Source organism: Argopecten irradians, chromosome 4 (genome assembly GCF_041381155.1).
Source record: "Argopecten irradians isolate NY chromosome 4, Ai_NY, whole genome shotgun sequence".
NCBI classification, from domain to species: Eukaryota; Metazoa; Mollusca; class Bivalvia; order Pectinida; family Pectinidae; genus Argopecten; species Argopecten irradians.
Window position 1 is genome coordinate 15,421,430 of NC_091137.1, and position 15,645 is coordinate 15,437,074.

Below are 15,645 nucleotides of genomic sequence, written 5' to 3' on the forward strand. Positions count from 1 at the left end.
AACGTTTATAGATCTAGACAGGTGTTCTTCATTGATCACTAAAGTTTATAGATCTAGACAGGTCTTTACTGATCAGTAATGTTTATAGATCTATACAGGTGTTCTTCACTGATTAGTGTAATATTTATAGATCTACACAGGTGTTCTTCAACTGATCAGTAATGTTTATAAATTAGACAGGTGTTTTGATCAGTATGTTTTAGATCTAGACAGGTGTTCTTCACTGATCAGTAATGTTTATAGATCTACACAGGTGTTCTTCACTGATCAGTAATGTTTATAGATCTAGACAGGTGTTCTTCACTGATCAGTAATGTTTATAGATCTAGACAGGTGTTCTTCACTGATCAGTAATGTTTATAGATCTAGACAGGTGTTCTTCACTGATCAGTAATGTTTATAGATCTAGACAGGTGTTCTTCACTGATCAGTAATGTTTATAGATCTAGAACAGGTGTTCTTCACTGATCAGTAATGTTTATAATCTACTGACAGGTGTTCTCCACTGATCAATATTGTGTATAGATCTAGATATGTGTTCTCCACTGATCAGTAATGTTTATAGATCTAGATATGTGTTTCTTCACTGATCAGTAATGTTTATAGATCTAGATATGTGTTCTTCACTGATCAGTAATGTTTATAGATCTAGACAGGTGTGTTCTCCACTGATCAGTAATGTTTATAGATCTAGATATGTGTTCGCCACTGATCAGTAATGTTTTATGATCTAGACAGGTGTCTATCATTGATCAGCAGGTGTCTTCATGATAGTATGTTTATAGATCTAGATATGTGTTCTTCACTGATCAGTAATGTTTATAGATCTAGATATGTGTTCTCCACTGATCAATATTGTTTATAGATCTAGACAGGTGTTCTTCACTGATCAGTAATGTTTATAGATCTAGACATGTGTTCTTCACTGATCAGTAATGTTTTATAGATCTAGACAGGTGTTCTTCACTGATCAGTAATGTTTATAGATCTAGACAGGTGTTCTTCACTGACTGATCAATATTGTGTATAGATCTAGATATGTGTTCTCCACTGATCAGTAATGTTTATAGATCTAGATAGGTGTTCTTCATTGATCAGTAATGTTTATAGATCTAGACAGGTGTTCTTCACTGATCAGTAATGTTTATAGATCTAGACAGGTGTTCTTCACTGATCAGTAATGTTTATAGATCTAGACATGTGTTCTTCACTGATCAGTAATGTTTATAGATCTAGATATGTGTTCTTCACTGATCAGTAATGTAGATCTAGACATGTGTTCTTCACTGATCAGTAATGTTTATAGATCTAGACATGTGTTCTTCACTGATCAGTAATGTTTATAGATCTAGACATGTGTTCTTCACACTGATCAATATTTATGATCTAGAATGGTTCTCACTGATAGATATAGATCTAGACAGTGTGTTCTTCACTGATCAGTAATGTTTTATAGATCTAGACAGGTGTTCTTCACTGATCAGTAATGTTTATAGATCTAGATGACAGGTGTGTTCTTCACTGATCAGTAATGTTTATAGATCTAGATATGTGTTCTTCACTGATCAGTAATGTTTATAGATCTAGACATGTGTTCTTCACTGATCAGTAATGTTTATAGATCTAGACAGGTGTTCTTCACTGATCAGTAATGTTTATAGATCTAGACATGTGTTCTTCACTGATCAGTAATGTTTATAGATCTAGACAGGTGTTCTTCACTGATCAGTAATGTTTATAGATCTAGATACAGGTGTTCTCCACTGATCAGTAATGTTTATAGATCTAGACAGGTGTTCTCCACTGATCAGTAATGTTTATAGATCTAGATAGGTGTTCTTCACTGATCAGTAATGTTTATAGATCTAGACAGGTGTTCTTCATTGATCAGTAATGTTTATAGATCTAGACAGGTGTTCTTCACTGATCAGTAATGTTTATAGATCTAGACAGGTGTTCTTCACTGATCAGTAATATTCTTTTATAGATCTAGATATGTGTTCTTCACTGATCAGTAATGTTTATAAGATCTAGACAGGTGTTCTTCACTGATCAGTAATGTTTATAAATCTAGACAGGTGTTCTTCACTGATCAGTAATGTTTATAGATCTAGACATGTGTTCTCCACTGATCAGTAATGTAGACAGTGTTCTTCACTGATCAGTAATGTTTATAGATCTAGATATGTGTTCTTCACTGATCAGTAATGTTTATAGATCTAGACATGTGTTCTTCACTGATCAGTAATGTTTATAGATCTAGACATGTGTTCTTCACTGATCAGTAATGTTTATAGATCTAGATATGTGTTCTTCACTGATCAGTAATGTTTATAGATCTAGATATGTGTTCTTCACTGATCAGTATGTTTATAGATCTAGACAGGTGTTCTTCACTGATCAGTAATGTTTATAGATCTAGACAGGTGTTCTTCACTGATCAGTAATGTTTATAGATCTAGACAGGTGTTCTTCACTGATCAGTAATGTTTATAGATCTAGACAGGTGTTCTTCACTGATCAGTAATGTTTATAAGATCTAGACAGGTGTTCTTCACTGATCAGTAATGTTTATAGATCTAGATAGGTGTTCTTCACTGATCAGTAATGTTTATAGATCTAGACAGGTGTTCTTCACTGATCAGTAATGTTTATAGATCTAGACATGTGTTCTTCACTGATCAGTAATGTTTATAGATCTAGACAGGTGTTCTTCACTGATCAGTAATGTTTATAGATCTAGACAGTGTGTTCTTCACTGATCAGTAATGTTTATAGATCTAGACATGTGTTCTTCACTGATCAGTAATGTTTATAGATCTATCTAGACAGGTGTTCTTCACTGATCAGTAATGTTTATAGATCTAGACAGGTGTTCTTCACTGATCAGTAATGTTTATAGATCTAGACAGGTGTTCTTCACTGATCAGTAATGTTTATAGATCTAGACAGGTGTTCTTCCACTGATCAGTAATGTTTATAGATCTAGATATGTGTTCTTTCACTGATCAGTAATGTTTATAGATCTAGACATGTGTTCTTCACTGATCAGTAATGTTTATAGATCTAGACAGGTGTTCTTCACTGATCAGTAATGTTTATAGATCTAGACATGTGTTCTTCACTGATCAGTAATGTTTATAGATCTAGATATGTGTTCTTCACTGATCAGTAATGTTTATAGATCTAGACAGGTGTTCTTCACTGATCAGTAATGTTTATAGATCTAGATATGTGTTCTTCACTGATCAGTAATGTTTATAGATCTAGACAGGTGTTCTTCACTGATCAGTAATGTTTATAGATCTAGACAGGTGTTCTTCACTGATCAGTAATGTTTATAGATCTAGACAGGTGTTCTTCACTGATCAGTAATGTTTATAGATCTAGACAGGTGTTCTTCACTGATCAGTAATGTTTATAAATCTAGACAGGTGTTCTTCACTGATCAGTAATGTTTATAGATCTAGACAGGTGTTCTTCACTGATCAGTAATGTTTATAGATCTAGACAGGTGTTCTTCACTGATCAGTAATGTTTATAGATCTAGACAGGTGTTCTTCACTGATCAGTAATGTTTATAGATCTAGACAGGTGTTCTTCACTGATCAGTAATGTTTATAGATCTAGACAGGTGTTCTCCACTGATCAGTAATGTTTATAGATCTAGATATGTGTTCTTCACTGATCAGTAATGTTTATAGATCTAGACAGGTGTTCTTCACTGATCAGTAATGTTTATAGATCTAGACATGTGTTCTTCACTGATCAGTAATGTTTATAGATCTAGACAGGTGTTCTTCACTGATCAGTAATGTTTATAGATCTAGACAGGTGTTCTTCACTGATCAGTAATGTTTATAGATCTAGACAGGTGTTCTTCACTGATCAGTAATGTTTATAGATCTAGACAGGTGTTCTTCACTGATCAGTAATGTTTATAGATCTAGACAGGTGTTCTTCACTGATCTTTCTTCAGATCAGTAATGTTTATAGATCTATACAGGTGTTCTTCACTGATCAGTAATGTTTATAGATCTAGACAGGTGTTCTTCACTGATCAGTAATGTTTATAGATCTAGATAGGTGTTCTTCACTGATCAGTAATGTTTATAGATCTAGACAGGTGTTCTTCACTGATCAGTAATGTTTATAGATCTAGACAGGTGTTCTTCACTGATCAGTAATGTTTATAGATCTAACAGGTGTTCTTCACTGATCAGTAATGTTTATAGATCTAGACAGGTGTTCTTCACTGATCAGTAATGTTTATAGATCTAGACAGGTGTTCTTCACTGATCAGTAATGTTTATAAATCTAGACAGGTGTTCTCCACTGATCAGTAATGTTTATAGATCTAGATATGTGTTCTTCACTGATCAGTAATGTTTATAGATCTAGAGATATGTGTTCTTCACTGATCAGTAATGTTTATAGATCTAGATATGTGTGTTCTTCACTGATCAGTAATGTTTATAGATCTAGACATGTGTGTTCTTCACTGATCAGTATTGTTTATAGATCTAGATATGTGTTCTTCATTGATCAGTAATGTTTATAGATCTAGATAGGTGTTCTTCACTGATCAGTAATGTTTATAGATCTAGACAGGTGTTCTTCACTGATCAGTAATGTTTATAGATCTAGACAGGTGTTCTTCACTGATCAGTAATGTTTATAGATCTAGACAGGTGTTCTTCACTGATCAGTAATGTTTATAGATCTAGATAGGTGTTCTTCACTGATCAGTAATGTTTATAGATCTAGACAGGTGTTCTTCACTGATCAGTAATGTTTTAGATCTAGAGGTGTTCTCATGATCAATTAATGTTTATAGATCTAGATATGTGTTCTTCACTGATCAGTAATGTTTATAGATCTAGATATGTGTTCTTCACTGATCAGTAATGTTTATAGATCTAGACATGTGTTCTTCACTGATCAGTAATGTTTATAGATCTAGATATGTGTTCTTCACTGATCAGTAATGTTTATAGATCTAGATATGTGTTCTTCACTGATCAGTAATGTTTATAGATCTAGATATGTGTTCTTCACTGATCAGTAATGTTTATAGATCTAGACAGGTGTTCTTCACTGATCAGTAATGTTTATAGATCTAGACAGGTGTTCTTCACTGATCAGTAATGTTTATAGATCTAGATATGTGTTCTTCACTGATCATAATGTTTATAGATCTAGATATGTGTCTTCATGTGTTATAGATTAGATATGTGTTCTCACTGATCAGTAATGTGTATAGATCTAGACAGTGTTCTTCATTGATCAGTAATGTTTATAGATCTAGACAGGTGTTCTTCACTGATCAGTAATGTTTATAGATCTAGATATGTGTTCTCCACTGATCAGTAATGTTTATAGATCTAGATATGTGTTCTTCATTGATCAGTAATGTTTATAAATCTAGATAGGTGTTCTTCACTGATCAGTAATGTTTATAGATCTAGACAGGTGTTCTTCACTGATCAGTAATGTTTATAGATCTATACAGGTGTTCTTCACTGATCAGTAATGTTTATAAATCTAGACAGGTGTTCTTCACTGATCAGTAATGTTTATAGATCTATACAGGTGTTCTCCACTGATCAGTAATGTTTATAGATCTAGACAGGTGTTCTCCACTGATCAGTAATGTTTATAGATCTAGACAGGTGTTCTTCACTGATCAAGTAATGTTTATAGATCTAGACAGTGTTCTTCACTGATAAGTAATGTTTATAGATCTAGATATGTGTTCTCCACTGATCAGTATTGTTTATAGATCTAGATATGTGTTCTTCACTGATCAGTAATGTTTATAGATCTAGATATGTGTTCTTCACTGATCAGTAATGTTTATAGATCTAGATATGTGTTCTCCACTGATCAATATTGTGTATGGATCTAGACATGTGTTCTTCACTGATCAGTAATGTTTATAGATCTAGACAGGTTTTTTCACTGATCAGTAATGTTTATAGATCTAGACAGGTGTTCTTCACTGATCAGTAATGTTTATAGATCTAGACAGGTGTTCTTCACTGATCAGTAATGTTTATAGATCTAGACATGTGTTCTTCACTGATCAGTAATGTTTATAGATCTAGACAGGTTTCTTCACTGATCAGTAATGTTCATGATAGTATGTTATAGATCTAGACAGGTGTTCTTCACTGATCAGTAATGTTTATAGATCTAGACAGGTGTTCTTCACTGATCAGTTTTGTTTATAGATCTAGACAGGTGTTCTTCACTGATCAGTAATGTTTATAGATCTAGACAGGTGTTCTTCATTGATCAGTTTTGTTTATAGATCTAGACAGGTGTTCTTCATTGATCAGTTTTGTTTATAGATCTAGACAGGTGTTCTTCATTGATCAGTTTTGTTTATAGATCTAGACAGGTGTTCTTCATTGATCAGTTTTGTTTATAGATCTAGACAGGTGTTCTTCATTGATCAGTTTTGTTTATAGATCTAGACAGGTGTTCTTCATTGATCAGTTTTGTTTATAGATCTAGACAGGTTTTTTAACTGATCAGTAATGTTTATAGATCTAGACAGGTGTTCTTCATTGATCAGTTTTGTTTATAGATCTAGACAGGTGTCGTCACTTATTAGTTTACAATGAGATGTACCTGCCATGAAATGTAAGGGTATGTACTGTCTCCCACATCTGTCCTATCCCGTCGTGTTCCTTTCTCTCCTCTACTTCCTTTGCATGCCTTATAATTTTTCTTTAATGCATGTATTATTTCTTAGGCATTTTGGTTGTCGGGTCAATGAATTATAAATATAGCAAGGTTATTAATTAGTGTTAATGTTATATTATTGCTTTTGGGTACAGTTTTGCCAGCTCTAACAGTCCAACATTCGGAAGTTTGGCCGGATCATCAGAGACACCAACTTTTGGCACGCTGGGAGGAGGGGGAGGAGGAGGAGGGTTTGGTTCTCCAGGATTTGGAGGAGGGGCTAGTCCAGGATTCGGATCTGCACCTTCTCAAGGTTTTGAAAATAACCATGCTCTATTACTAATTTATGATATGCTTTATTATTATCCCCCGCCCAACGAAGTTGGCGGGGGATATACAAATGGGTTCCGTCCGTCCGTCCGTACGAATGGTTTCCGGAGCATAACTCTAAAACCAGTAGAGATATTTCCACGAAACTTTATACACACATTGGTCTTATGGTCTAGTAGTGCCTTTTGCTATTTTTAGGTTTTCATGTTTGCATTTTTTCCTTAACCATAGAAACATTGCTGAAAATATCATATTTTTGTACCAGGTTCGTTTCTGGAGCATAACTCTAAAACCAGAAGAGATATTTCCACGAAACTTCATAGACACATTGGTCTTATGGTCTAGTAGTGCCTTTTGTTATTTTAAGGTTTTCACTTTTTGTACTTTTTTCTGTAACCATAGAAACATTGCTGAAAATGACAGATTTTTGTGTAAGAATCGTTTCCGGAGCACAACTCTAAAACCAGCAGAGATATTCCATGAAACTTCATAGATACATTGTTCTTATGGTCTAGTAGTGCCTTTTGCTATTTTTATGTTTTCATAATTTGTGCTTTTTCCGTAACTATGGAAACATTGCTGAAAATATCATATTTTTGTACCAGGTTCGTTTCCGCAGCATAACTGGAAAACCGGTTGAGATATATGCATGGAACTCCATAGGCACATTAGTCTGATGGTCAAGTAGTGCCTTTTGCTATTTTAAGGTTTTCACTTTTTGTACTTTTTTCTGTAACCATGGAAACATTGCTGAAAATGGCAGTTTTTTGTGTAAGAATCGTTTCCGGAGCACAACTCTAAAACCAGCAGAGATATTTCCATGAAACTGCCTAGACACATTGTTCTTATGGTCTAGTAGTGCCTTTTGCTATTTCTAGGTTTTCACTTTTTGTGCTTTTTTCTGTAACCATAGAAACATTGCTGAAAATATATTTTTGAAGCAGGTTCATTTCCGGAGCATAACTCTAAAACCAGCAGAGATATTTCCACGAAACTTCATAGACACATTCTTTTTATGGTCTAGGTTTCTTTCCTTTTGCTATTTTCAGGTTTTCATTTTTTGCACTTTTTCCGTTACCATGGAAACATTGCTGAAAATATCATGGTAAATGGTAAATGTTATTTTGGAAAACTCCACCCATCTTTGTGTATCAACAATTGCAGCCCCGATCTACTTGTATTATACTCCATCTTTCTTTAGCTCAGCTTCCTTTTTCCTGTTTTTTTTTTTCATACACATAAGTCTCCACAATCAAACTTACTTCAGCTTTGATATCTCCATTGGCGGGGGATCTGAATGACTATGTCCTTGTTAATTTATAAATCATGCTGAGATGAACAATAACTGTTTCATGTTTGAATGACCTTGACCTTCATCTTAAAGTGAATAGTCGGGCAAAGAAAACCAGTCTAAATGCGTTCATTGGCCTTCCAAAAGTTCTCACATATTAATACGACGGTCAAGTTCTGCTTAGTTTCCCAGTTCTGACCATTAAAGTAAAGAAAAGTTGAAAGCATTGAAAGCGAGGCTGCGTGGAAATGTAACCACGGACATAGGGAGCCGGGAGGACGTTTTAGAATTTCTATACTTTAAAATTAATTTCTTCGTACGCAGACAGATTTTGACGAGAGATTTTATTTTTCCATTTCATAAGAAATTATACTGGATACATTCACACCAATATTTACCGACTTTAGCCATCCTTGCCCGACTGTTCACTTTAATACCTTGACATAACATCTTATTGGGGGATCAGTTTTCTGTCTTTAAAAATGACTCTGAATAAGTACAATGTTCTGTGACTAACATACTTTTATAACAAGTTATCTCAAATTAATGAAAAATCCCAAAACATAACCGAACATTTCTAAAATTGTATAAAATAGCAATTCCTAGGCGTACTGCCTACAGTGAAATTATTTCTTTTCAATAAGCAAAAGACCTAGATACCCGACGTTTAGTCAATAGTCATGGCTTGAAGGACTAAGAAATGTGATAAAGATTTTAATACCTTGAAAATTAATATTAAGATCATGGGTCAAAATTAAGCTACTAAAGTTGTGCAAGGGAATGATTGGCCTTGAACTTCAGTGAGGTTAATATAGGTATACTTCATCTGTACACCATCAGTCTTATACATATGGGCTGACAGTTGGATAAACAATGGAGTTTTGTCTTGAATATTTTTGAAATAGTTTTACCCTTTTGTTTTATTCTTATTGTCTGTTACTAGGTGTTACCTTCCATATCACCTGTTCTGTTTGATTGTTCTTTGTCAAACTGTATAATAAAATGTATGCTTATCAAGTTAAAATCTTTGCTTGTAGGTTTTGGAAATACTGGCCCTGCTAATAATTCATTTGGGTAAGTTTATAAATGAAATATTTTGGATCGTGAAATGCGTGTACCCTCGGTATAAGTTACTGAAATTAATATATTATTCATATAAGCAATTAAAATATCAATGATTAAATGTGATCTGGAAAAGCACCTGACTTCTTTTCAATTAATATTTAAGAAAATATCTATGTGTTTATTTAAGGTTTTTTCTGTTAATTGAATTTCTTTTGTTTCAGAACAAAGAAAAAAATCTGTTTCATGCAATTATATATTATTACATAGTTAATAAAGTGTAAATGTTTCTTTCTGTAATTAAATTATAATATTTTTCATTATTCAGGTCTAATCCAGCCTTTTCAGGCTACAGATAATCCTCCTCAAGTGAGTGATTCATCTAAACAGGAGTTTCAGTGTTCCATTCAGCAGAGGATCAAAGTTCAAGATATTTTATATACTATGACTCATAACATCAGTGGACAAATAGATTAATTAATTCGTGAATTAAGATTGACCAGAACATTAGAAACAGCATCTTGTTAAATTCTAACTATTTGAAATGAAAAAAAAAAATGTATCATAGATCTTTGAGTTGATACATCCAGATTATCCTTTGTAATGCTTGTGTTATGGGATTAAATGATACAAGAACATCTAAGTGGTCAGTGTTAGTCCATGACAAAAACAGTAACATCAATCCAAAATGGGTTAATGTTTCTTTAATCAGTGAGATAGCACTATAAAAAGGAATAGAGTTTCACAAAGTCACAACATGAACATACTGCAGTCTCCCAAAACATTCGTGCTTTTCACACACACACACACACACACACACACACAACATACACTGGAGTCTGTCCTTATATAGCCGCTGGTCGGATTTCAACAAAATTTGACTGGTAGCATCCTTATGGGCTACTAACTGAAAATTGTACAAATGATAGGGCTGACCCCCGGGGCCTGAGGGGCGGGGTCAAAAGGGGTCAATTTGGCTATTTCCATATAAACGGACTTCTTCTCTGAAACCAAGCATGGGATAAGCATCCTTATAGGATGGGGATTTCAAAATTGTACAAATGATGGGGCCTGACCTCCCGGGGGCCTGAGGGGCGGGGTCAAAATGGGCCAATTTGGCTTATTTCCATATAAACGACTTCTTCTCTGAAACTAAGCATGGTATAGCACCCATAATGGCAATGGTAGCATCCTTATAGGGTGGGGATTCAAAATTGTGCAAATGATAGGGCTGACCCCCCCGGGGGCTTGAGGAGCGGGGTCAAAAGGGGTCAATTTGGCTTTTTCCATATAAAATGACTTCTCTCTCTGCAACTAAGCGTGGTATAGCACCCATAATGCAATGGGTAGCATCCTTATAGGGTGGGGATTCGGGATTCCAAATTGTGCAAATGATGGGGCTGACCCCCCGGGGGCCTGAGGGGGGGGGTCAAAAGGGGTCAAAATTTGGCTATTTCCATATTAACGACTTCTTCTCTGAAACTAAGCATGGTATAGCACCCATAATACCAATGGTAGCATCCTTATAGTGTGGGGATTCAAAATTGTGCAAATGATAGGGGCTGACCGCCGGGGGGAGCCTCAGCGGCGGGGGGTCAAAAAAGGGTCAATTTGGCTTATTTCCATATAATGACGTAAGTTCTCTGCAATAAGCATGGTCCTAGGGGAGCATTTCCATAATGCTTAAAGGTGTAGCCATCCTTATATGGTGGGGATTCCAAATTTTGCAAATGATAGGTGGGCTGACCCCCCGGGGGCCTGTGGGGCGGGGTCAAAAGGGGTTCAATTTGGCTCTTTCCATATATAAATGACAATGTAGTCTTCTCTGCAACTAAGCATGGCAAATATAGGCACCCATATGCAATGGTTAGCATCCTTATAGTGTCGGGGATTCAAAATTGTGCAAATGATAGGGCTGACCGCCGGGGGGGGCCTCAGGGGCGCGGGGTCAAAAGGGGTCAATTTCCATATATAAATGACTTTTCTTTGCAACTAACATGGGATTATGCTCATAATGCAATGGTACATCCATATATAGGGTTTCTTTGGATTCAAAATTTTGCAAATGATGGGGTGGACCCACCGATGGGGGGCCTGAAGGGTGGAGGTCTAAAAGGTCGGGGTTAATTTAGCTATTTCCATATAAAGACTTCTTCTCTGCAAACTAAGAATGGAAGAGCACTTTTATATGCAATGGTTAGATGCTAGGGTTGTGATTTGAATTGTACACAAATGATAGGGCTGACCCCCGGGGCCTTAGACGGCAATAGATGCGAGTGTCCAAAAGTTTCAATTAGGCTACTACTTTCATATAAATTACTTATGTCCTCTGAAACCTATAGTATTGGATTAGCATATTTGTATGGTATCAATAGCATCATTGTATGGTTGTGATTCAAAATTAAACTTTGGAGGTCAATTTTGCTTATTTTTCTTATTGTCAGAGTCTTGAGATAATTACTAACAAAAAACCAGGTGAGCGATACAGACCCTCTGGGCCTCTTGTATTTGTGATAAAAACATAGAGGCCCAGAGGGCCTGTATCGCTCCCAACCTGGTTTGTAATGCCTAGTAAGGTTCATTGTTTCTTTTCTGAAGGAATTTGAATATTTTACCTCTAATTCCCCTATTGGGCCCAACTCTTTCTGCTCAAGAGGTTAGAGCCAAAAATATATAGGAATTTCTGTTAACCCCTACTCTGTCCCCGGGGGGTCAGAGCCAAAATTTATACAAGCTCTGTGTTCCCCTTCCCCCAAGGATGTTTCTGGCAAATTTGGTTACAAATCCATGCAGAACTCTAGGGACACAGTAGTGCGATTTATAGGATTTTACCTAATATTTCCCTTTTTGGGCCCCGCCCCTCCTGTCCCTGGGGGTTCAGAGCCAAAATTTATACAAGTTCTGTTCCCCTTCCCCCAAGGATGTTTCTGGCCAATATTTGGTTACAATCCATGCCAGAACACTAGGACAAGTAGTGATTTTATAGGATTTACCTCTATTTCCCCTATTGGGCCTCGCCCCTCCTGTCCCCGGGGGTTCAGAGCCAAAAATTTATACAAGTTCTATTCCCCTTCCCCAAGGATGTTTCTGGCCAAATTTGGTTACAATCCATGCAGAACTGCTAGTGACACAGTAGCGATTTATAGGATTTATCTAAATTTCCATGCTATTGGGCCCCCCCCTCCTGTCCCCGTGGGGTCAGAGCCAATAAAATTTATACAAGTTCTGTTCCCCTTCCCCCAAGGATGTTTCTGGCCAAATTTGGTAACAATCCATGCAGAACACTAGGACAAGTAGCGATTTATAGGATTTACCTCGAATTTCCACTATTGGGCCCCGCCCTCCTGTCCCTGTGGGGTCACGAGCCCAAAATTTATTCACAAGTTCTAATCCACTTCCCCCAAGGATGTGTCTGGCCAAATTTGGTTTCAATCCATGCAGAACTCTAGGACAAGTAGCGATTTATAGGATTTTTTTCTTTTTTTTTTTTTTATTCAATTTCCCCTATTGCGGGGCCCCCGCCCCTCCATGTCCCCGGGGGGTCAGAGCAAAAATTTATACAAGTTCTGTTCCCCTCCCCCCAAGGATGTTTCTGGCCAAATTTGGTTAAAATCCATGCAGAACTCTATGACTAGTAGCGATTTAAAGGAAATGTTGACGGACAGACGGACGGACGGACGGACGCCGCGCCATGACATAAGCTCACCGGCCCTTCGGGCCAGGTGAGCTAAAAATGATCCTTTGTCAAGGCGAGGCGTCAGTTGTCCATCTGTCCATCAACATTTCCTTTAAATCACTACTAGTCATAGAGTTCTCCCACGGATTCTGACCAAATTTGCCCAGAAAGCATCCTTGGGAAAGGGGAACAGAGCTTGTATAAATTTTGGCTCTGACCCCCCCGGGGGCAGGAGGGGCGGGGCCCAATAGGGAAATAGAGGTAAATCCTTAAATTGCTACTAGTCCTAGAGTTTTGCATGGATTGTAACCAAATTTGGCCAGAAACATCATTGGGTGAAGGGGAACAGAGCTTGTATAATTTTGGGCTCTGACCCCCCATGGGCAGGAGGGCGGGGCCCAATAGGGAAATAGAGGTAAATCCTTTTAATCTCTACTTGTCCTAGAGTTCAGCATGAATTGTAACCAAATTTGGCCAGAAACATCATTGGGGGAAGGCAAACAGAACTTGTATAAATTTCGGCTCTGACATCCCTGGGGCAGGAGGGGCGGGGCCCCAATAGTGGAAACAGAGGTAAATCCTTTATATCGATACTTGTCCTAGAGTTCTGCATGGATTGTAACCAAATTTGGCCAGAAACATCCTGGGTGAAGGGGGAATAGAGCTTGTATAAATTTTGGCTCTGACCCCCCAGGGGCAGGAGGGGTGGGGCTCAATAGAGGAAATAGAGGTTGATCCTTTAAATCTCTACTAGTCATAGTGTTCTGCATGGTTTGTTACCAAATTTTGGGAAGGGGAATAGAGTTTGTATAAATTTTTGCTCTGATCCCCTTGGGGGAAGAATGTGTTGGCCTTGATAGGGAAAATAGAGGTAAATATTTAAATTCCTTTAGAAAAGAAACAATGAATCTGTATTTAGAACATAACTTGGCATTACAAACCAGGTGAGTGATACAGGCCTTCTGGGCCTCTTGTTTACTTTTCAAAATGATGGAGGAAAAGCTAATACACTCTTTTCCCAATTCTGTCAAAAAGACACATTAGTATCGCAAGTCAGTCTCTGGGGCAGACTCAATATTTGGTATGTAGAATGCTATAGAAAGGACAATTTTCAGTCATCATATTTCGTCCGCTGTTGGCTGTCTGCCATGCATAAACTTTTCATAGTTTAGTTCTATCGACGATTTGTTTGGCTGCTGAAAACATGCCTGAAATGATCCTGACATGGTCCCGACCAATGGTAATTATTTTTCTTATCCAAGATGGCCGCCATCATGAAAACACATTTTGAAGTTTCTTCTCAAGTTCTACCAATGCGATTTGGCTGAAACTTGCATGAAATGATCCTGACATGGTCCGGACAAGTGTTTTCATTTTTCGGGTTGATCTGGAATCCGAAGATGGCGACAACAGACACCATCTTGAAAACACATTTTGAACTTTTTCTCATGTTTTTCCTGTGCGATTTAGCTGAAACTTGCATGAAATGATCCAGACATGGTCCCTACAAAGTGTTGTTATCTTTCGGGTCGATCAGAAATCTAAGCTGACCGCCACAGCTGGCATCTTGAAAACTCATTTTGAACTTCTTTTTAGTTTTACCTGTGGGATTTGGCTGAAATTGCCTGAAATGATCCTGATATGATCTTGAACAAAGTGTTGCTACATCTCTGGTTGATCCCAAATCGAATTAAATGACAACCGTGACACCATTTCTAATTAGTGGGGACGCGGTTTAAGATGTACCCCACATATTACCACATGCCCTCCACCTCTGGGTCGCGAGTTCGAATCCCATGTGGGGCAGTTGCCAGGTACTGACCGCTGGTCGGTGGTTTTTCTCCGGGTACTCTGGCTTTCCTCCACCAACAAACCTGGCACCTCCTTAATTGACCCTGGCTGTTAATAGGACGTTAAACTAATCAAACAAACAAACAAATTTCTAATTAATTTTGAACTATTGCCAAGGTAGTCAGATGACCGTTAAGGCTCTTGGGTCTCTTGTTAAGTTTCTTAAAATACTCAATCCAGGTCAAAGAGGTCAAATTGGAACTCGTCTCAAAACTGCAAAAGCCTAGTTATGGACCTTTGGTTTATTTCAAATGACTTGATTAGAGGTCGCTTAAATTTCACATTGACTTTTTTCAATTTTTTACAAGTTCATTCATGGATGTTTACCTGGCCTTTGGAAATAAACAACTAGTGGATACAGAAGTAGGTCACCATGGATGCCAAGACACTTCAAGATCTTGTTCACTTATCGGTTCCAAATGCAAGATGCGCAACTAGGGTCCTAGGGAAATCTACCACTGAAATTTGAGACAGAACCCTTTAGTACTTGCTGAAAAAAAGCGGTAATCATGCACGTAAGGCGATTCGAATAGCCTACCATCTACCGGTAATCAAAAAAATTGACCATTTTAATAACATGTATTTGCATTAACAACAGTTGATCGTCTTGAGATCCTCGTTAAGTCAGGCATCACCTGGGTTACAGAGGATGTTGTTTTAAATATATACTAAAAATGCGCTATGCTTTAATTGTTTGTTGTATCAAATGTATTTTGAATACAGTATATGTACAAATTTCTTGACA

General features: G+C 37.1%; 1 protein-coding gene and 1 long non-coding RNA gene across 3 annotated transcripts in view; one reads left to right on the plus strand and one right to left on the minus strand.

Moving 5' to 3' along the window:
- The window catches only part of LOC138320734 (nuclear pore complex protein Nup214-like), a 50,857-nt gene extending 40,846 nt beyond the window's left edge, over positions 1–10,011 (plus strand). For both annotated transcript variants that reach the window (XM_069263905.1, XM_069263906.1), the window contains exons 28-30: positions 6,846–7,003; positions 9,349–9,385; positions 9,702–10,011. In XM_069263905.1, coding sequence (XP_069120006.1) covers positions 6,846–7,003; positions 9,349–9,385; positions 9,702–9,732 — 226 coding nt within the window. In that variant the 3' untranslated portion in view covers positions 9,733–10,011. The remainder of the gene's footprint in view (positions 1–6,845; positions 7,004–9,348; positions 9,386–9,701) is intronic.
- The window catches only part of LOC138320737 (uncharacterized), a 99,930-nt gene that overhangs the window by 66,702 nt on the left and 17,583 nt on the right, over positions 1–15,645 (minus strand). The window lies entirely within an intron of this gene.